General features: G+C 49.2%; 1 protein-coding gene across 1 annotated transcript in view; it reads right to left on the reverse strand.

The window, feature by feature from the left end:
* LOC139250220 (uncharacterized) overlaps window positions 1–21483 on the reverse strand; it is a gene marked incomplete at its 5' end in the record, with an annotated part of 267845 nt that overhangs the window by 232899 nt on the left and 13463 nt on the right. Inside the window, 4 exons of the mRNA XM_070872713.1 lie at window positions 13492–13545; window positions 14970–15048; window positions 16737–16840; window positions 19801–19995. Coding sequence (XP_070728814.1) covers window positions 13492–13545; window positions 14970–15048; window positions 16737–16840; window positions 19801–19995 — 432 coding nt within the window. The remainder of the gene's footprint in view (window positions 1–13491; window positions 13546–14969; window positions 15049–16736; window positions 16841–19800; window positions 19996–21483) is intronic.

Here is a 21483-nt window from a genome sequence, read left to right on the forward strand (position 1 = left end):
TCCTCGCATACCTGTACTGCTACCTGAGTACTTACCATGACTGAACCATGAATGCAATCTACCCAATCCTGGCGCACTACTGCAAACCGTAACAAATGTAAGTCACTGAACCAAGGTGTCACGATACAAACTGTAACTTCCTTTCTTTGTACTTGCACTGTGTCTGATCCTGTATGTTAATGCAGCAGGTCTGCTGCATGATTTCGCTCTGGGGCGGGGGGAAATGGATGCATGGAGTCATGGACACACACATGGATCACACCCAGAACCCATTGGAACATCCAAACTGGTAACTACTACCCAACGTTGTGGCAAAAGGACTTGACAGGGAGAGAGCCAAGCCAAAGCACAGCAAAGGTGCAAGGGCTATTGGCACTAAAGTCTGGGGAGAGCTAAGCTAGAGCACATAGTGCAAAGGTAATCAGCTCAAAGGACTTTGTGGAGAGTGATATTATATATACAGACTATAGATATACTCTCTGTGTAGTCACTGTATAGTTGCATAAGATGGAGACTTGTTACCTGATGTACTGTCAATAAGGTTTACACTGTGTATATACTATGCTGGCACCACTAGAGGGTGTAACTGGTGGAGACCGGTGTTTCCTGCCCCTGTGGCAGAGGCTGTCCACCAGCGGGCACTGCGGTGGGAGACCTGAGGGTCACCTGCATAGGTGTGCAGGGTCCAGTATAAAAGACTGCCCACCATGCTTGTATCTCACTCTGGAGTTATGAATAAAGGACCAAGGTCACTACAGTTTGAGTACAACACATTGCCTCGTGGAGTCATTCATAAGTGCATTACAGACATAACAAGGAGGAATTTCTTCTCTCAGAGGGTTGTAAATCTGTGGAATTCGCTGCCTCAGAGAGCTGTGGAAGCCGGGACATTGAATAAATTTAAGACAGAGATAGACAGTTTCTCAACCGATAAGGGAATAAAGGATTAATAGGGAGCGGGCAAGGAAGTGGAGCCGATTCCATGAACAGATCAGCCATGATCTTATTGAATGGCGGAGCAGGCTCGAGGGGTCAAATGGCCGACTCCTGCTCCTATTTCTTATGTTCTTATGTGTGGATGAGATTATGTGAATCGAGCAGCAATCAGACGTGTCTGCACCTCCCTTGCAGGGTTGCGATGGTGACGATGCCTCCTGGCTCAGTGGTAATGGTGATCCTCCTCCAACTCCTCTCCTCCTCCTGCGCCGCCGCCTCCTCCTCCTCCCCGTCTCCTATGCCTCCTCCTCATCAGGTGGTACTCCTGGCTCGACCTCCAGCGGCTGTCCCCTCATGAGGGCTGGGTTGTGCAGTATGCAGACCACCACGGATATGGAGACCCATTCGGGAGAGTACTACAAGGTGGCATCAGACCGGTCCAGGCAACAGAACCTCTGCTTGAGGATCCCGATGCAGTGCTCGATGATGCACCGGTTGACAGAATGAGCGTCGTTGTAGGCATACTCTGCCGCTGTCCTAGGGTTCCACAGCAGAGTAAGCAGCCAATTGGACAAGGGATATCCCTTGTTGCCAAGCAGCAACCTAAAATCCTGATTTGGGCCAGTGAAGAGGGTGGGCACACTGGTCTGGTGCAAAATGAAGGAATCGTGGCTGCTGCCTGGATACCTGGCATCGATTGCCAGGATCCGACGCTGATGGTCGCACACCAGGGAGTGAAATCTCTTTCTGTTAATAAAGAGTTCGGGATGGTTCAGTGGCGCCCTCAGGCCAACATGTGTGTTGTCGATGGCCCCCCGCTCCCGACGGCACCCTGGGAAACCCTCCAATCCGGACAAATCCAGCCTGCCGCTCCCTGGTCATGGGGAAGGAGATATAGCCCACTCTTCTCCCATACAGACCATCGGTCACCTGCCGGATGGAGCGATGGGCAGAAAATCAGGAGACATTCGATATGTCTGCAGTCGCAGACTGGAACGACCCCGTAGCGTAAATGTTCGGAGCTATGGGCCCAGAAATCCCTGTTTCTTTTTCCCGCGGGCGTTTGACTAAAAGTAAGAGAAAAGAGGCACGCCTACCTTTTGGTCGAACGCCCGCCAGAGATCCCGGACTCGAGGCCTCCTCTTCTTGCGCAACAGAGCATGTTCACGTTGGGTCGTCCGCAGGAGTCACGTGGAGCTGGGCATCCAATCATGGTAAGTATTTTCTTATTCATAGTAACAGGAGTTTCGTAAGTCGGAAACTCCTATTACTATGAATGAGAAACGCTCCCAAACATCCAAACACTACATAAAACATTTTAAAAAACACCTCACATAAATACGCTATAGAAATTAAAGTTGACAGAAATGTTTTCTAAAGAAAAAAAATTGCCGATTTTTAAATTACGATTAAAAATAAATGCAGGGTTTTTCAAAATTGCGTTTTTAAATTTAATTAAATTATATTTTTCTATGTTTTTAAAGTCTTACGCCAGTAAAAGTAAGCTATGCAGGCGCAAGAGTTTTGAGGACATTTGCCATGCATAAAGTAAATGAGTTGACGGCAGAAATCATTACAAATGGGTATGATTTGGTGGCCATTACAGAAACATGGTTGCAAGATGGCCAAGACTGTGAATTAAACATACAGGGGTATCTGACGATTCAGAAAGATAGACAAGAAGGGAAAGGAGGTGGGGTAGCTCTGTTAATAAAGGATGATATCAGGGCAGTTGTGAGGGATGATATTGGCTCCAATGAACAAAATGTTGAATCATTGTGGGTGGAGATTAGAGATAGTAAGGGGAAAAAGTCACTGGTGGGCGTAGTTTATAGGCCCCCAAATAATAACTTCACGGTGGGGCGGGCAATAATCAAGGGAATAATGGAGGCATGTGAAAAAGGAACGGCAGTAGTCATGGGGGATTTTAACCTACATATCGATTGGTCAAATCAAATCGCACGGGGTAGCCTGGAGGAGGAATTCATAGAATGCATACGGGATTGTTTCTTAGAACAGTATGTAACAGAACCTACAAGGAAGCAAGCCATCTTAGATCTGGTCCTGTGCAATGAGACAGGAAAAATAAACGATCTCCTAGTAAAAGATCCTCTCAGAATGAGTGATCACAGTATGGTTGAATTTGTAATACAGATTGAGGGTGAGGAAGTTGTGTCAGAAACGAGCATACTATGCTTAAACAAAGGGGACTACAGTGGGATGAGGGCAGAGTTGGCTAAAGTAGACTGGAAACAAAGACTAAACGGTGGCACAATTGAGGAACAGTGGAGGACTTTTAAGGAGCTCTTTCATAGTGCGCAACAAAAATATATTCCAGTGAAAAAGAAGGGCGGCAAGAGAAAGGATAACCAGCCGTGGATAACCAAGGAAATAAAGGAAAGTATCAAATCAAAGACCAATAGATGGCCAAGGTTAGTGGGAAACTAGAGGATTGGGAAAATTTTAAGCAACAGCAAAGAATGACGAAAAAAACAATAAAGAAAGGGAAGATAGATTACGAAGGTAAACTTGCGCAAAACATAAAAACAGATAGTAAAAGCTTTTACAGATATATAAAACGGAAAAGAGTGACTAAAGTAAATGTTGGTCCCTTAGAAGATGAGAAGGGGGATTTAATAATGGGAAATGTGGAAATGGCTGAGACCTTAAACAATTATTTTGCTTCCGTCTTCAGAGTGGAAGACACAAAAACCATGCCAAAATTTGCAGGCCACAGGAATGTGGGAAGGGAGGACCTTGAGACAATCACTATCACTAGGGGGGTAGTGCTGGACAGGCTAATGGGACTCAAGGTAGACAAGTCCCCTGGTCCTGATGAAATGCATCCCAGGGTATTAAAAGAGATGGCGGAAGTTATAGCAGATGCATTCGTTATAATCTACCAAAATTCTCTGGACTCTGGGGAGGTACCAGCGGATTGGAAAGCAGCTAATGTAACGCCTCTGTTTAAAAAAGGGGGCAGGCAAAAGGCAGGTAACTATAGGCCGGTTAGTTTAACATCTGTAGTGGGGAAAATGCTTGAAACTATCATTAAGGAAGAAATAGCGGGACATCTAGATAGGAATAGTGCAATCAAGCAGACGCAGCATGGATTCATGAAGGGGAAATCATGTTTAACTAACTTACTGGAATTCTTTGAGGATATAATGAGCATGGTGGATAGAGGTGTACCGATAGATGTGGTGTATTTAGATTTCCAAAAGGCATTCGATAAGGTGCCACACAAAAGGTTACTGCAGAAGATAAAGGTACACGGAGTCAGAGGAAATGTACTAGCATGGATCGAGAATTGGATGGCTAACAGAAAGCAGAGAGTCGGGGTAAATGGGTCTTTTTCCGGTTGGAAATCGGTGGTTAGTGGTGTGCCACAGGGATCAGTGCTGGACCACAACTGTTTACAATAAACATAGATGACCTGGAAGAGGGGACAGAGTGTAGTGCAACAAAATTTGCAGATGACACAAAGATTAGTGGGAAAGCGGGTTGTGTAGAGGACTCAGATTTGGCAAGAAGATTTGGATAGGTTAAGCGAATGAGCTAAGGTTTGGCAGATGGAATACAATGTCGGAAAGTGTGAGGTCATCCACCTTGGGAAAAAAAAACAGTAAAAGGGAATATTATTTGAATGGGGAGAAATTACAACATGCTGTGGTGCAGAGGGACCTGGGGGTCCTTGTGCATGAATCCCAAAAGGTTAGTTTGCAGGTGCAGCAGGGAATCAGGAAGGCGAATGGAATGTTGGCCTTCATTGCGAGAGGGATGGAGTACAAAAGCAGGGAGGTCCTGCTGCAACTGTACAGGGTATTGGTGAGGCCGCACCTGGAGTACTGCGTGCAGTTTTGGTCACCTTACTTAAGGAAGGATATACTAGCTTTGGAAGGGGTACAGAGACGATTCACTCGGCTGATTCCAGAAATGAGGGGGTTACCTTATGATGATAGATTGAGTAGACTGGGTCTTTACTCGTTGGAGTTCAGAAGGATGAGGGGTGATCTTATAGAAACATTTAAAATCATGAAAGGGACAGACAAGATAGAGGCAGAGAGGTTGTTTGCACTGGTCGGGGAGACTAGAACTAGGGGGCACAGCCTCAAAATACGGAGGAGCCAATTTAAAACCGAGTTGAGAAGGAATTTCTTCTCCCAGAGGGTTGTGAATCTGTGGAATTCTCTGCCCAAGGAAGCAGTTGAGGCTAGCTCATTGAATGTTTTCAAGTCAAAGATAGATAGATTTTTAACCAATAAGGGAATTAAGGGTTACGGGGAGTGGGCGGGTAAGTGGAGCTGAGTCCACGACCAGATCAGCCATGATCTTGTTGAATGGCGGAGCAGGCTCGAGGGGCTAGATGGCCTACTCCTGTTCCTAATTCTTATGTTCTTATTATGTTCTTCTGTAAGATATGCGTGAATCTCGCAATAATGCCCTTGCGAATGTCCTCGCTCCCGAGAATCGAAGGATCTGTGAAGCCAGAAACTCGTCAGATCGGAAAAGTCGGTTTCCAGTACATGCGCATTGGGTGCTGAGAACCGGCTTTTCCGATGCCTTCCATTAGAAACTTCGTACAGACCCAGGGAGGCCACAATGTCTGGTCCATGATGACCTTGGTCTCAACGGTCAGAGCTGTCCTGAGCCTTGTCTGAGGCTGCAGATCTTGGTGCAGGACATTGCAGAGCTCCCTCAGTACGTCCTTTCTAATTCTGAGCCTTCGCAAGCTTTGCTCCTCGCTGAGCTCCAGGAAGGAGAACTGGCGTCCGTAGACCCTTTGACGGGAGGGCCTCCTCCACCCATGTCTGCGCTGGGCCACCTCCCAAGGCAGCTGGCTGATGGCCTTCTCGCTGTTCCTCCTCATGGTCGGGAGCCTCTGCAGGCTGCTGCTGACAAGGTTCCTGGCCGAGTATGTGGTGCTGTAAGGACAGTAGACACCTCAAATCACAGGAGAAATACCACTAACGATGTCTCCGCAAGATCCTGCAAATCCCCAGGGAGGACAGACGCACCAACGTTAGCGTCCTCAACCAGGCCAACATCCCCAGCATCGAAGCACTGACCACACTCGACCAGCTCCACTGGGCAGGCCACGTTGTTCACATGCCCGACACGAGACTCCCAAAGCAAGCGCTCTACTCGGAACTCCTACACAGCAAGCGAGCCCCAGGTGGGCAGAGGAAACGTTACAAGGGACACCCTCCCTGATAAAGTGTAACATCCCCACCGACACCTGGGAGTCCCTGGCCAAAGACCGCCCTAAGTGGAGGAAGTGCATCTGGGAGGGCACTGAGCACCTCGAGTCTCGTCACTGAGAGCGTGCAGAAAGCAAACGCAGGCAGCTGAAGGATAATGCGCCAAACCAGCCTCCCCACTTACCCTTTCCTTCAACGACTGTCTGTCCCACCTGTGACAGAGACTGTAATTCCCGTATTGGACTGTTCAGCCACCAAAGAACTCACTTTGAGAGTGGAAGCAAGTCTTCCTCGATTTGGAGCGACTGCCTATGATGATGATGACACTTTTACATTCGGCACAGGAAGATGCCACAAACTAAAAATGATTTAATAAAGGTTTTCGGGATTGACTGGACAAATGGAGAAAAAGGCACCAGCCCGGGGCAGGTGGTGACTCATCACCAACTGAAAACAATCTCTGCGGTCAAGAGCCAGACCAGTTTATGCATAGAAACAAAGGGATTGGTACAATCCCACCGAGGATCGCCTGGATTGATTGGCCGGATGGGGAAAACAGTTCCCTCGAGAGACTACGGGCCCAAGTTTCCACATGATTTGCGCCTGATTTTTAGGAGCAACTGGTGGAGAACGGACTATCTTAGAATTTGCAATTCTCCACATTTTTTTTTTCTGCAGTTCTAGTCAGGTAGAACAGTTCTACTTTGGAACAGAATTTTTTCTTCAAAAGGGGGCGTGTCCGGCCACTGACGCCTGATTTGAAAGTTTCCACAGTGAAAATGTACTCCAAACTAACTTAGAATGGAGCAAGTGAAGATTTTTGTAGAACTGAAAAAACCTGTTCTACACATTAAAAAATCAGACGCAGGTTACAAATCAGGCGTCCAGAACGAGGTGGGGCGGGGGGAGGGGGGGAAGGGAACTCATTAAATTCTACAATAAATCCTTATTTATACTTATACAAATATTATACAAATAAATCCAACCTGAATAAACATTTATAAGCAAAGAAAAGATTAAATAAACCATCTTCCTACCTGTGTGAAAGTGCTTCAGCCAGGAAGAATGGTGCAGCAAGCCTCACAAAACGAGGCAGCCGTTACCGAACGCGGGGGAGGGAGGGAGCCGACGGAACGCGGGGGAGCCGAACGAACGCGGGGGGGGCAGAGGGAAGGGAGCCGACCGAACGCGGGGGAGGGAGCTGACGGAACGCGGGGGAGCCGAACGAACGCGGGGGGGGGGAGAGGGAAGGGAGCCGACCGAACGCGGGGGAGGGAGCCGACTGAACGCGGGGGAGGGAGCCGACCGAACGCGAGCGGGAGGGAGGGAAGGGAGCCGACCGAACGCGGGAGTGGGGAGGGAAGGGAGCCGACCGAACGCGGGAGTGGGGAGGGAAGGGAGCCGACCGAACGCGGGGGTGGGGAGGGAAGGGAGCCGACCGAACGCGGGGGTGGGGAGGGAAGGGAGCCGACCGAACACGGGAGTGGGGAGGGAAGGGAGCCGACCGAACGCGGGGGTGGGGAGGGAAGGGAGCCGACCGAACGCGGGGGTGGGGAGGGAAGGGAGCCGACCAAACGCGGGGGGCAGGAGGGAAGGGAGCCGACCGAACGCGGGCGGGAGGGAGGGAAGGGAGCCGACCGAACGCGGGGTGGGGAGGGAAGGGAGCCGACCGAACGCGGGCGCGAGGGAGGGAAGGGAGCCGACCGAACGTGGGGGTGGAGAGGGAAGGGAGCCGACCGAACGCGGGCGGGAGGGAGGGAAGGGAGCCGACCGAACGCGGGGGTGGGGAGGGAAGGGAGCCGACCGAACGCGGGCGGGAGGGAGGGAAGGGAGCCGACCGAACGCGGGCGGGAGGGGGGAGGGAAGGGAGCCGTTCCAGACGGCTGGCGGGAAAGAGAGAAGGCTGCAGGAAGCCTCAGAAATTGAGGAGCCATTTCCCGACGGCAAAAGGGGGAGGTCATCGGGAAACGGCTGCCTCAACTTTCTAAGGCTTCCTGCACCCTTCTCACTGCTACAAGAAGCCTCTGTGCTGATGGCAATGTACTTTTATTAAAAAATGTTCAAAAACTAAACAGCTACAAAGAACTACAAAAATGGCCGAGTGCCAATGTTTTTTTCACACTGAGCATGCGCGAACGCTCCAACACGCACGTGCAGCATTGCCGGTAGGAAAAAAACTAATTTAAATAGTACCCGCCCCCTCCCACTTACAAAATCGGCGCGAGTGTAGGCTCCGCCCCCCTGGGCGCCGCGCCAAACAGACAAGGATCTGCAGGGCTCTCCAGAATCGTTCGTTTTTTTACTGGCGCCGTTTTAGGCGCGAAAAACCGGCGCCCTGCTCGGAGGGGTGCCCGTTTTTTTATCGTGTGGAAACTTGGGCCCTACAAGTCTGCACGAAACCAGGACAACAAGGGATCCCACAAGGCCTGCATTTTTTGAGAACTGGGCATTTAAGATAAGGAGTTATCTTTTGCCCTGTCAACTCCATGTGCAAATTGTGGACATCCGGGCCTATCATCGCAGCCAGTCAAACGGATCACCACAAACAACGAAACCGATCCAGACACATTATTGGAAACCTCAGCTCATAAGAAGATAAGAAATAGAAGCAGGAGTCGGCCATACGGCCCCTCGAGCCTGCTCCGCCATTTAATACCATCATGGCTGATCTGATCATGGACTCAGCTCCACTTCCCCGCCCGCTCCCCATAACTCTTTATTGCCTCATCGGTTAAGAAACTGTCTATCTCTGTCTTAAATATATTCAATGTCCCGGATTCCACAGCTCACTGAGGCAGCGAATTCCACAGATTTACAACCCTCTGAGAGAAGAAATTCCTCCTCATCTCAGTTTTAAATGGGCGGCCCCTTATTCTAAGACCATGCCCCCTAGTTCTAGTCTCTCCCATCAGTGGGAACATTCTCTCTGCATCCACCTTGTCAAGCCCCCTCATAATCTTATACGTTTTGATAAGATCACCTCTCATTCTTCTGAATTCCAATGAGTAGAGGCCCAACCTACTCAACCTTTCCTCATAAGTCAACCCCCTCATCTCCGGAATCAACCGAGTGAACCTTCTCTGAACTGTCTCCAAAGCAAGTATATCCTTTCGTAAATATGGAAACCAAAAGTGTACGCAGTACTCCAGGTGTGGCCTCACCAATACCCTGTATAACTGCAGCAAGGCTTCCCTGCTTTTATACTCCATCCCCTTTGCAATAAAGGCCAAGATACCATTGGCCTTCCTGATCACTTGCTGTACCTGCATACTAACCTTTTGTGTTTCATGCACAAGTACCCCCAGGTCCCGCTGTACTGCGGCACTTTGTAATCTTTCTCCATTTCACTAATAACTTGCTCTTGGATTTTTTTTCTGCCAAAGTACAGAACTTCACATTTTCCAACATTATACTCCATCTGCCAAATTTTTGCCCACTCACTTAGCCTGTCTATGTCCGTTTGCAGTTTTTTTATGCTCTCCTCACACATTGCTTTTCCTCCCATCTCCCAGCTCAGTGGGTGATTTATTCATAAAATGGATATATATAGACGAGCTGGGAGCAGCGCGGGGCGAACGAAAAGGAACAGAACGAACACGGAAGAGACGGAAGAGAAGAGAACGCCCAGAAGGCAGAACATCGAAGAACAACAACCGGTCACGGAACCACGAACCTACAATTTATGATTACAGCTGTGAACTGGATGGGTGATTGTATGTTTTCAGTCAATTCTCTCAGAAGTCTTGTTCTGTAGTTTTTAGTTAGTTTTGCATAATAAAACTGACAGTTGGGTTAAGCCTAAACTTTGCGTCACATGCCGTCCTTTTTCCTGTAATTCCCGAGGTCTACGAATCAAGGTAGAGTGTAAAGCGAACACCCTACAGTATGGGGGCTGAGGAGATCAGCGTACCTTCCTCCTCAGGCCATCTCCTTCCTGGCCACCCTCTCTACATGGAGGTCTGCAGCCTTCTGCAGGCCCTTCTGGATGTTGGCCTAGCTGTGGCTGCTGCTTCCCTTGGCCCGCCGTCTCTGTGCCCGTTGCTGAGGTTGCCGCCTTCTCCTGCGTGCCGCCTTGCATCTGACAAGGTGGACAAGGCGTTCCCCTGCCAACACCGAGCCCATTCTGTGTGAAGGCAAGCAAGCCTCTGTGGAGCACAGAATGAGTCCTACAGGCCTCCGCTAAGCAAGGAGAATTAAAAAGTCTTCCAAACTCTCAAAAAGTGATGAACTGTTCTCTGCGTGTTTCGCAAATACACACAAACCAACAGAAAAAGTATTTGACCAACAATACCCGATCACGCGAGTCCTCCATTCTCCTCCTCCAGCGGCGTCGCATATCACGGCAGAGTGCACCCACCCAAAATGTTTTTAAACATGGCCGCGTATTAATGGCGCGCGCCCTGATGACATAATTACGGCCGCAAGCCCCACACCGCGGCGGAGGTCGACACCGCCCGCGCTGAATATCCGTCATGGGGGACCAATCGACCGGCACGCAGCTGCCACTAGACTTTGCCAAATGGCTGCCGCAAACCCACGGTAACGGGTCTTTCCAGGACCCTGAATTTCGGCCCCTCTATCTCTCCCACTCTATTTCTTTGTATCTGTCTCCCTCTCTCTCTACCTGTGTCTATCTCTCTCTCTCGATCTGGGTCTCTCCCTCTCTGTGGGCTCAATTTTTCCCAAAGCATTTTTTTGGCGTACTTGAAGAGTTACACTCAATTTTTTGGGGCCCAAGTACGCCAAAAAAAATGTTGTAAGTTTCCCTGTTGGACCTCTTCATTTTGCTGTGGCCTAACCCGACCTTTAGTTTTGGGGATGGAGCCTTGATCTGTGCCAAAAAGATCGGCTGCCATGGTAACAAGGAATACAATAGAAACATAGAAAATAGGTGCAGGAGTAGCCCATTCGGCTCTTCGAGTCTGCACTGCCATTCAATAAGATCATGGCTGATCATTTCTTCAGTACCCCTTTCCTGCTTTCTCTCCATACCCCTTGATCCCTTTAGCCGTAAGGGCCACATCTAACTCCTTTTTGAATATATCTAACGAACTGGCCTCAACATCTCTCTGCGGCAGGGAATTCCACAGGTTGACAACTCTCTGAGTGAAGAAGTTTCTTCTCATCTCAGTCCTAAATGGCCTACCCCTTATCTTTAGACTTTGTCCCCTGGTTCTGGACTTCCCCAACATCGGGAACATTCTTCACGCATCTAACCTATCCAGTCCCGTCAGAATCTTATACGTTTCTATGAGATTCCCTCTCATCCTTCTAAACTCCAGTGAACAAAGGCCCAGTTGATCCAGTCTCTCCTCATATGTCAGCCCAGCCATCCCTGGAATCAGTCTGGTGAACCTTCACTGCACTCCCTCAATAGCAAGAATGTCCTTCCTCAGACTAGGATACCAAAACTGAACACAATATTCCAGATGAGGCCTCACTAAGGCCTTGTACAACAGCAGTAAGACCTCCCTGCTCCTATATTCAAATCCCCTTGCTATGAAGGCCAACATACCATTTGCCTTCTTCACCGCCTGCTGTACCTGCATGCCAACTTTCAGTGACTGATGAACCATGACACCCAGGTCTCGTTGCACCTCCCCTTTTCCTCATCTGCCGCCATTCAGATAATATTCTGCCTTCATATTTTTGCCTCCAAAATGGATAACCTCACATTTATCCACATTATACTGCATCTGCCATGCATTTGCCCACTCACCTAACCTGTCCAAGTCACCCTGCAGCCTCTTAGCGTCTTCCTCACAGCTCACACCGCCACCCAGTTTAGTGTTATCCGCAAACTTGGAGATATTACACTCTATTCCTTCATCTAAATCGTTAATGTATATTGTAAAGAGCTGGGGTCCCAGCACTGAGCCCTGCGGCACTCCACTCGTCACTGCCTGCCATTCTGAAAAGGACCCGTTTATCCCGACTCTCTGCTTGCTGTCTGCCAACCACTTCTCTATCCACATCAGTACATTACCCTCAATACCATGTGCTTTAATTTTGCACACCAATCTCTTGTGTGGGACCTTTTCAAAAGCCTTTTGAAAGTCCAAATACACCACATCCACTGGTTCTCCCTGGTTCTGCTAGTTACATCCTCAAAAATTCCAGAAGATTCATCAAGCATGATTTCCCTTTCATAAATCCATGCTGACTTGGTCTGATCCTGTCACTGCTTTCCAAATGCGCTGCTATTTCATCCTTAATGATTTATTCCAACATTTTCCCCACTACTGATGTCAGGCTGACCGGTCTATAATTACCCGTTTTCTCTTTCCCTCCTTTTTTAAAAAGTGGTGTTACATTAGCTACCCTCCAGTCCATAGGAACTGATCCAGAGTCGATAGACTGTTGGAAAATGATCACCAATGCATCCACTATTTCTTGGACCACTTCTTTAAGTACTCTGGGATGCAGACTATCAGGCCCTGGGGATTTATCGGCCTTTAATCCCATCAATTTTCCGAACACAATTTCCTGCCTAATAAGAATATCCTTCAGTTCCTCCTTCTCACTAAACCCACTGTTCCCGAGTACTTCCGGAAGGTTATTTGTGTCTTCCTTCGTGAAGACAGAACCGAAGTATTGGTTCAATTGGTCTGCCATTTCTTTGTTCCCCATTATAAATTCACCTGAATGTGAGCTGAGGCTGCAAAGTGAAGCATACAGCCACCTCCCAACACATTAAAAGAATTGAAAAACACATAGCACCGCCGTACCTCCAACCCCGCCCGAAGGCGTCTCTCTCTCTCTCTCTCTCTCTCAAGAATGGGACCGAACTGTGTGTGTGAACCGGGGACCGAAAATGGGACCAGACTGTGTGTGTAAACCGGGGCCGAGAATAGGACCGGACAGCCTTAGGGCAGGGTTGGAGGTAAGTTGCTGCTATGTGTTTTTCAATTCTTTCAGTGTGTCCGGGCATCTGCTGCACCTCCGCTGATTTCTTTAACTCAAGGGAAAGTTTTTCAGGACAGGCCACATACGCTGGCCTAATCAGAACTGGAGTAACTCTCAGCTGGCCAAACTTCCCTAAATGGCCAGAAGTGGCGTAGGTGGCTGGTTATGTCCCCTTCGGCTGAAAAAAAACTGACTTAAATAATTCGTAATTAACTGAGTTACGCTGCTGCAAATTGATTGGGGAAACTGGGGATTTTTAAGTTAGGCCAGAAAAAGCAGCCTGTTACAAAGAAAACCGGCACAAATACTGGGGAAAATTTATAACCCTCTCTCTCTGACTCTTTCAATCTGTCTCTCTATTTCTTTCACTCTCTCTCTATCTGTGTCTATCTCTTTCTCTCACTCTGTCTCTCTCTCTCTCTCTCTCTGTCTGAGCACTAACACTTACCTTGGGATACAGAACAGGATAGAATCGATCAACATTAATGTCCTCATTAACCAACTGGAAGAGAACACATGGGAAATCAAGTAATGTTACATTACCCTGACAGTGTACCCCCACTTTATACCCAGGGTCAGCATCGAGCGCTCCCAGGGCAGGTACAATACAGAGCTCCCTCTACCTTACCCTGACAGTGTACCCCACTTTATACCCAGTGTATCAAGCGCTCCCGGGGCAGGTACAATACAGAACTCACTCTACATTACCCTGACAGTGAACCACCACTTTACACAGTGTATCGAGCGCTCCCGAGGCAGGTACAATACAGAGAACATAAGAGCATAAAAACATAAGAAATAGGAGCAGAAGTAGGCCATTTGGCCCCTCGAGCCTGCTCCGCCATTCAGTATGATCATGGCTGATCTTCTACCTTCCCGCATTGTCCCCATATCTCTAATTCCCGTTGTTGCCAAAAATTTATCGACTTCTCTGAGATAGTGAATTCCAAAGATTTTCCAACCTTTGAGTGAAGATATTTCTCTTCATCTCAGTCCTAAGTGGCTGACCCCTTATTCTGAGACTGTGTGACCCCCCTGGTCTAGACTCCCCAGCCCGGGGGAAACATTCTCCCTGCATTTACCCTGTCAGGCCCTGTAAGAATTGTGTATGTTTCAATCAGATCACCTTTCATTCTTCTAAACTCCAGAGAATATCGGCCTAGTCTGCTCAATCTCTCCTCATAGGACAATCCCCCCATCCCAGGAATCAGTCTGGTGAACCTTCGCTGCACTCCCTCCATGGCAAGTATATCCTTCCTTAGATAAAGAGACCCACACTGTATACAATACTCCAGGTGTGGTCTCACCAGGGCCCGATATAATTGCAGTAAGATGTCTTTCCTCTTATATTCAAATCCTCCTGTAATAAAGGCCAACATACCATTTGCTTTCTTAATTGCTTGCTGTACCTGCAGGTTAACTTTCAGTGATTTGTGTACAAGGACCCCCAGGTCCCTCTGAACACCAACATTTCCCAATCTCTCACCATTTAAAAAAATGTTCTGCTTTTCTATATTTCCTACCAAAGTGGATAACTTCACATTTCTCCACATTATATTCCATTTGCCATGTTCTTGCCCACCCACTGTCGATATCCCCTTGAAGCCTCTTTGCATCCTCCTCACAACTTACATTCCCATCTCGCTTTGTATCATCGGCAAACTTGGATAAATTACATTTGGTCCCCTCATCCAAATCATTGATATAGATTGTGAATAGCTGGGGCAACAGCACCGAACCCTGCGGCACCCCACTATTTACAGCCTGCCAACCCGAAAATGACGCGTTTATTACAATCTCTGTTTTCTGTCCGTTAATTAATCTTCAATCCATGCTGGTAAATTACCCCCAATCCCAGAGCTCCCGTTACATTACTGTGACAGTGCACACGCAATTTATACCCAGTAATCTGACACGCTGACATACCATTGCCATCTGAACGGTGTTTGGGAATTCGGCCGGTGACAAGATCGAAATTGTATCACTGTACGTTCGTAATTTTGTTCTTCAGTAAAGAGAGAAGAAAGTATGTCACAACCTAATTCCTGGAATCCTACTTTATTCCAATACTCATAGTGCCTGTACTAAGGGAGCGCCACACTGCTGGAGGGACAGTACTGAGGGAGCGCCGCACTGCTGGAGGGGCAGTACTGAGGGAGCGCTGTACTGTCAGAGGGGCAGTACTGAGGGAGTGCCGCACTGTCAGAGGGGTGGTACTGAGGGAGCGCCGCACTGTCGGAGGGGCAGTACTGAGGGAGCACCGCACTGTCGGAGGGGCAGTACTGAGGGAGCACCGCACTGTTGGAGGGGCAGTACTGAGGGAGCACCGCACTGTCGGATGGGCGGTACCGAGAGAGTGCCGCACTGTCGGAGGGGCAGTACTGAGGGAGCGCTGTACTGTCGGAGGGGCAGTATTGAGGGAGTGCCCCACTGTCGGAGGGGCGGTACTGAGGGAGCGCCGCACTGTCGGAGGGGCGGCACTGAGGGAGCGCTGCACTGCGCTGTCGGAGGGACAGTACTGAGGGAGCGCCGTACTGTCGGAGGGGCAGTACTGAGGGGGGGCCGCACTGTCGGAGGGGCGGTACTGAGGGAGCGCCGCACTGCGCTGTCGGAGGGTCAGTACTGAGGGAGCATCGCACTGTCGGAGGGGCAGTACTGAGGGAGCGCCGCACTGACGGAGGGACGATACTGAGGGAGCGCCGCACTGTCGGAGGGGCGGAACTGAGGGAGCGGCGCACTGCGCTGTCGGAGGGTCAGTACTGAGGGAGCATCGCACTGTCGGAGGGGCAGTACTGAGGGAGCGGCGCACTGCGCTGTCGGAGGGTCAGTACTGAGGGAGCATCGCACTGTTGGAGGGGCAGTACTGAGGGAGCGGCGCACTGCGCTGTCGGAGGGTCAGTACTGAGGGAGCATCGCACTGTTGGAGGGGCAGTACTGAGGGAGCACCGCACTGTCGGAGGGGCAGTACTGAGGGAGCACCGCACTGTCGGATGGGCGGTACCGAGAGAGTGCCGCACTGTCGGAGGGGCAGTACTGAGGGAGCGCTGTACTGTCGGAGGGGCAGTATTGAGGGAGTGCCCCACTGTCGGAGGGGCGGTACTGAGGGAGCGCCGCACTGTCGGAGGGGCGGCACTGAGGGAGCGCTGCACTGCGCTGTCGGAGGGACAGTACTGAGGGAGCGCCGTACTGTCGGAGGGGCAGTACTGAGGGGGGGCCGCACTGTCGGAGGGGCGGTACTGAGGGAGCGCCGCACTGCGCTGTCGGAGGGTCAGTACTGAGGGAGCATCGCACTGTCGGAGGGGCAGTACTGAGGGAGCGCCGCACTATCGGAGGGTCAGTACTGAGGGAGTGCTGCACAGTAGGAGGGGCAGTACTGAGGGAGCGCCGCACTGACGGAGGGACGGTACTGAGGGAGCGCCGCACTGTCGGAGGGGCGGAACTGAGGGAGCGGCGCACTGCGCTGTCGGAGGGTCAGTACTGAGGGAGCATCGCACTGTTGGAGGGGCAGTACTGAGGGAGCATCGCACTGTCGGAGGGGCAGTACTGAGGGAGCGCCGCACTGTTGGAGGGGCAGTACTGAGGGAGTGCTGCACTGTAGGAGGGGCAGTACTGAGGGAGCGCCGCACTGTCGGAGGGGCGGTACTGAGGGAATTTGAGGGGTTTTAGGGTTCTCTATGCTGGGACCACACTTACCTGAGAATTACCCTCATGCTTTCCTGGCCATCATTCAGCTCATATTTGACAGACAGCAGCAGGATTCCCAGAGACACATCAATGGCATAAAAATTGTAGTGTTCCTGAAATCAAGAATTGGGAAAATAAACTGATTGTCTCTCTCACGCTCCCTTTTCCTCAGACAGAAAGAGGTTGTCAGAGCGGCAGTATAGAGGGAGTGCCGCACTGTCTGACGGGCAGAGATGAGGGAGCGCCGCACTGTTGGAGGGGTAGTGCCGAGGGAGCGCCGCACCATCGGAGGGACAGTACTGAGGGAGTGCTGCACTGTTGGAGGGGCAGTAATGAGGGAGTGCCTCACTGTCGGAGGGACAGTACTGAAGGAGCGACGCACTGCAATGTCGGGGGGGCAGTACTGAGGGAGCGCCTCACTGTCAGAGGGGCATGCTGGGACTTGAACCAGACTGGGACTAGTGTCCTGGCGAATCGAATAACTAGGGCTGTAGAAAGGCTTTAAACTAAATAGCCGGGGGAGGGTTCAGGTGAACGGAAATTTAAAAAGTCAAGGAGCAAGGAGAAGGCAATAGAGCAGGGTAGCACTTGGGAAAATGATAACCCGAATGTAACAGGCAGGGACAGAATGTATAAAAATAAAAGTGTATCAGAAATTGGAAAAATGGTAAAAAAAAAATACAAAATTAAAGCTCTATATCTGAACGCAAGCAGCAATCGTAACAAAATAGATGAGTTGACAGCACAAATAGAAATAAATGGAGATGATATGATAGCCATTACAGACGTAATTGCAAGGTGACCAAGACTGGGAACTGAATATTCAGGGGTATTTGACAATTTGGAAGAACATACAGAAAGGAAAAGGAGGTGTGGTATCTCTGATAATAAAGGATGAGATCAGTGCATTAGTGAGAAACGATATTGGCTCAGAAGATCAAGATGTAGAATCAGTTTGGGTGCAGATAAGGAATAATAAGGGGAAAAAGTCATTGGTGGGCATAGTCTATCGACCCCCTAACAGTAGCTACACTGTTGGGACAGAGTATAAAAATCAAGAAATAATGGAGGCTTGTAAGAAAGGTACGACAATAATCATGGGTGATTTTAATCTTCATATTGATTGGACAAATCAAATTGACCAAGGTAGCCTTGAGGAAGAGTTGATAAGAGTGTATCCGGGATAGCTTCCTTGAACAGTACGTTGCAGAACCAACCAGGGAGCAGGCTATCTTGGATCTGGTACTGTGTCATGAGACAGGATTAATAAATGATCTCATAGTAAAGGATCCTCTCGGAAAGAGTGGTTGAATTTCAAATTCAATTGAAGGATGAGAAAGTTGGATCACAAACCAGTGTCCTAAGCTTAAATAAAGGCGATTACAAAGGTATGAAGGCAGAGTTGGCTACAGTGGACTGGGAAAATAGATTAAAGTGTAAGACAGTTGATAAGCAGTGGCAAACATTTAAGGAGATATTTCATAACTCTCAATAAAAATATATTCCAACAAGGAAAGACTTTAAAGCAAGAGAAAACCATCCGTGGCTAACTAAAGAAGTAAAGGATGGTATTAAATTGAAAACAATGGCATACAAAGATGCCAAGATTAGTGGGAGGGCAGAGGATTGGGAAATTTGTAAAAATCAGCAAACGACGACTAAAAAAATAATAAAGCAGAAACAGGGTGCGTGCGCCACTGTCACTAAAGAAGAAATACTCAGTGAAATAATGAGACTAAAGGTGAAAAGTCCCCTGAATCTGATGGCTTCATCCTAGGGTCTTAAAAGAAATGGCTGCAGAGATGCATTGGTTGTAATTTACCAACATTCCCTGGATTCTGGAGAGGTCCCAGCAGATTGGAAAACCGCAAATGTAGCGCCCCTATTTAAAGAAGGAGGCAGACAGAAAGCAGGAAACTATAGACCAGTTAGCCTAACATCTGTGGTTGGGAAAATGCTGGAGTCCATTATTAAGAAAGCAGTGGCAGGACATTTAGAAAAGCATAATTCAGTCAGGCAGAGTCAGCATGGTTTTATGAAAGGGAAATCATGTTTGACAAATTTTCTGGAGTTCTTTGAGGATTAAGCGAGCAGGGTGGTTAAAGGGGAACCAATGGATGAGATGTATTTGGATTTCCAGAAGGCATTCGATAAGGTGCCACATAAACGGTTACTGCACAAGATAAAAGCTCACAGGGTTGGGGGTAATATATTAGCATAGATCGCATATTGGCTAACGAACAGAAAGCAGAGAGTCGGGATAAACGGGTCATTTTCCGGTTGGCAAACAGTGACTAATGGGGTGCCGCAGGGATCGGTGCTGGGTCCTCAACTATTTACAATCTATATTAATGACTTGGATGAAGGGACCGTGTGTAATGCAGCCAAGTTTGCTGACGATACAAAGATGGGAGGAAAAGCAATGTGCGAGGAGGACACAAAAAATCTGCAAAAAAACATAGACAGGCTAAGTGAGTGGGCAAAGATTGGCAGATGGAGTATAATGTGGAAACGTGTGAGGTTATTCACTTTGGCAGGAGAAATAAAAAAGCAAATTATTTAAATGGAGAGAGATTACAAAGTGCCGCAGTACAGCAGGACCGAGGGGTACTTGTGCATGAAACACAAAAGGATAGTATGCAGGTACAGCAAGTGATCAGGAAGGCCAATGGAATGTTGGCCTTTATTGCAAAGGGGATGGAGTATAAAAGCAGGAACATCCTGCTACATTTATACAGGATATTGGTGAGGCCACACCTGGAATATTGCGTGCAGTTTTGGTCTCCGTATTTAAGGAAGGATATACTTGCTTTAGAGGCAGTTCAGAGAAGGTTCACTAGGTTGATTCCAGAGGTGAGGGGGTTGACTTATGAAGAAAGGTTGAGTAGGTTGGGCCTCTACTCATTGGAGGTCAGAAGAATGAGAGGTGATCTTATCGAAAAGTATAAGATTATGAGGGGGCTCGACAAGGTGGATGCAGAGAGGATATCTCCTGAGGCACAATGATCCCGTTATACTCCGGTTGCCCCATCCTGAGCAGGAAGCAATGGTTTTGAGCAGGAGAGCTCCTTACCGTTCCCAGGAAGTGCGTCCGGTACAGTGTCGCATTCGGGTCGCTCTCGAAGGTCAGCCTGGGGGCAGTCACAGACCCCGCTTCCTCCAGATCGTGCTCTGTATACTGCGAGACAGCACCGGATGTCCCTTCTTGCCAGTATCCACTACATTGAGGACGGACGACGAGGGGGTAAGGAAGGCTGCTCCCCAAAACCTTCATAGACAGAGAGACAGAAACATACAGTCAGTGTGATACTCGTTGTTGTGTTCCTAACACAGATGAGACTGCACATAGGGAGGTTAAAGTAACAGTGACCTGAGTTTTTATTAAGACACTCCAGAGTGAGGAACAAGCCTTAAGGGCCGGCTTATATACAGTGCTCCCAAGGGATGCTGGGATCCCTTGGCACTTCAGGGGATGCACTCCCTGGTGGCGGAACATGGGAGTGCATGCTTTACAGATACACATCACTCAACCCCAAAGTCAACGTGAAAACTATTTTCAAGGTGAAGCAGTCGGGAGCCTTTCTTTCCCTGGTGGACCGCCTCGGTACAAATGCCTGTTCTGGTGTGTTGGCTGTGCCCTCACTGGGCTGGCGTGTTGTTGGCCCTGCAGGGCTGCTGGGTGAGCCTGGCCTTGCTGGGCTGTTGGCCATGATGAGTTCGATTTCCTGGTCTGGGGAGGTGTCGTTGATCCTTTGGGTGTGTGTTGTGGGCTCGAAAAAGGCGGTGTCTGCTGTGGGTTGTTCAGGGCAGTCTGTGAACCGCAGCCTCGTTTGGTCCAGGTGCTTTCTGCAAATTTGTCCATTGTCTAGTTTGACTACAAACACCCTACTCCCTTCTTTAGCTATCACCGTGCCCGCGATCCACTTGGGACCATGTCCATAGTTTAGTACATACACAGGATCATTCAGATCAATTACCCGTGACACTGTGGCGCGACCATTGTTTACATTTTGTTGCTGCCGCCTGCTCTCTACCTGATCATGCAGGTTGGGGTGAACCAGCGAGAGTCTGGTTTTAAGTGTCCTTTTCATGAGTAGCTCAGCCGGGGGCACCCGTGAGCAAATGGGGTCTCGTGCGGTAGCTGAGCAGTACTCGGGACAGGTTTGGAGTGAGCCTTCTGTGACTCGTTTGAGGCTCAGTTTGATTGTTTGTACTGCCCGCTCTGCCTGCCCATTGGAGGCTGGTTTAAACAGGGCCGAAATGACATGTTTGATCCCATTGCGGGTCATGAATTCTTTAAATTCGGCATTGGTGAAACATGGCCCATTGTCACTGACCAGTATGTCAGGCAGGCCGTGGGTGGCAAACATGGCCCTCAGACTTTCAATCGTGGCGGTGGCGGTGCTTCCCGACATTATTTCACATTCAATCCATTTTGAACAAGCATCCACCACCACCAGGAACATTTTACCGAGAAATGGGTCCGCATAGTCGACATGGATCCTCAACCATGGTCTGGAGGGCCAGGACCACAAACTTAGTGGTGCCTATCTGGGCGCATTGCGTCTGTGGGCCAAATGCCGTACGCCGCGATCTTTCTCCCCAAAAACTCCACTTCTGTTGCCATGAAGACGCATTTCAACCTCTTCAGCCGTAGCCCTACGCGATCCAGTCGCTGGAGGACCTCCTCCAGGTTTTGTAGGTGCTCGACGGTGTCACAACCCGTGACCAATATGTCGTCCTGTAAAACCACCGT

This window comes from Pristiophorus japonicus, unplaced genomic scaffold, assembly GCF_044704955.1.
Source record: "Pristiophorus japonicus isolate sPriJap1 unplaced genomic scaffold, sPriJap1.hap1 HAP1_SCAFFOLD_351, whole genome shotgun sequence".
Taxonomy (NCBI): Eukaryota; Metazoa; Chordata; class Chondrichthyes; family Pristiophoridae; genus Pristiophorus; species Pristiophorus japonicus.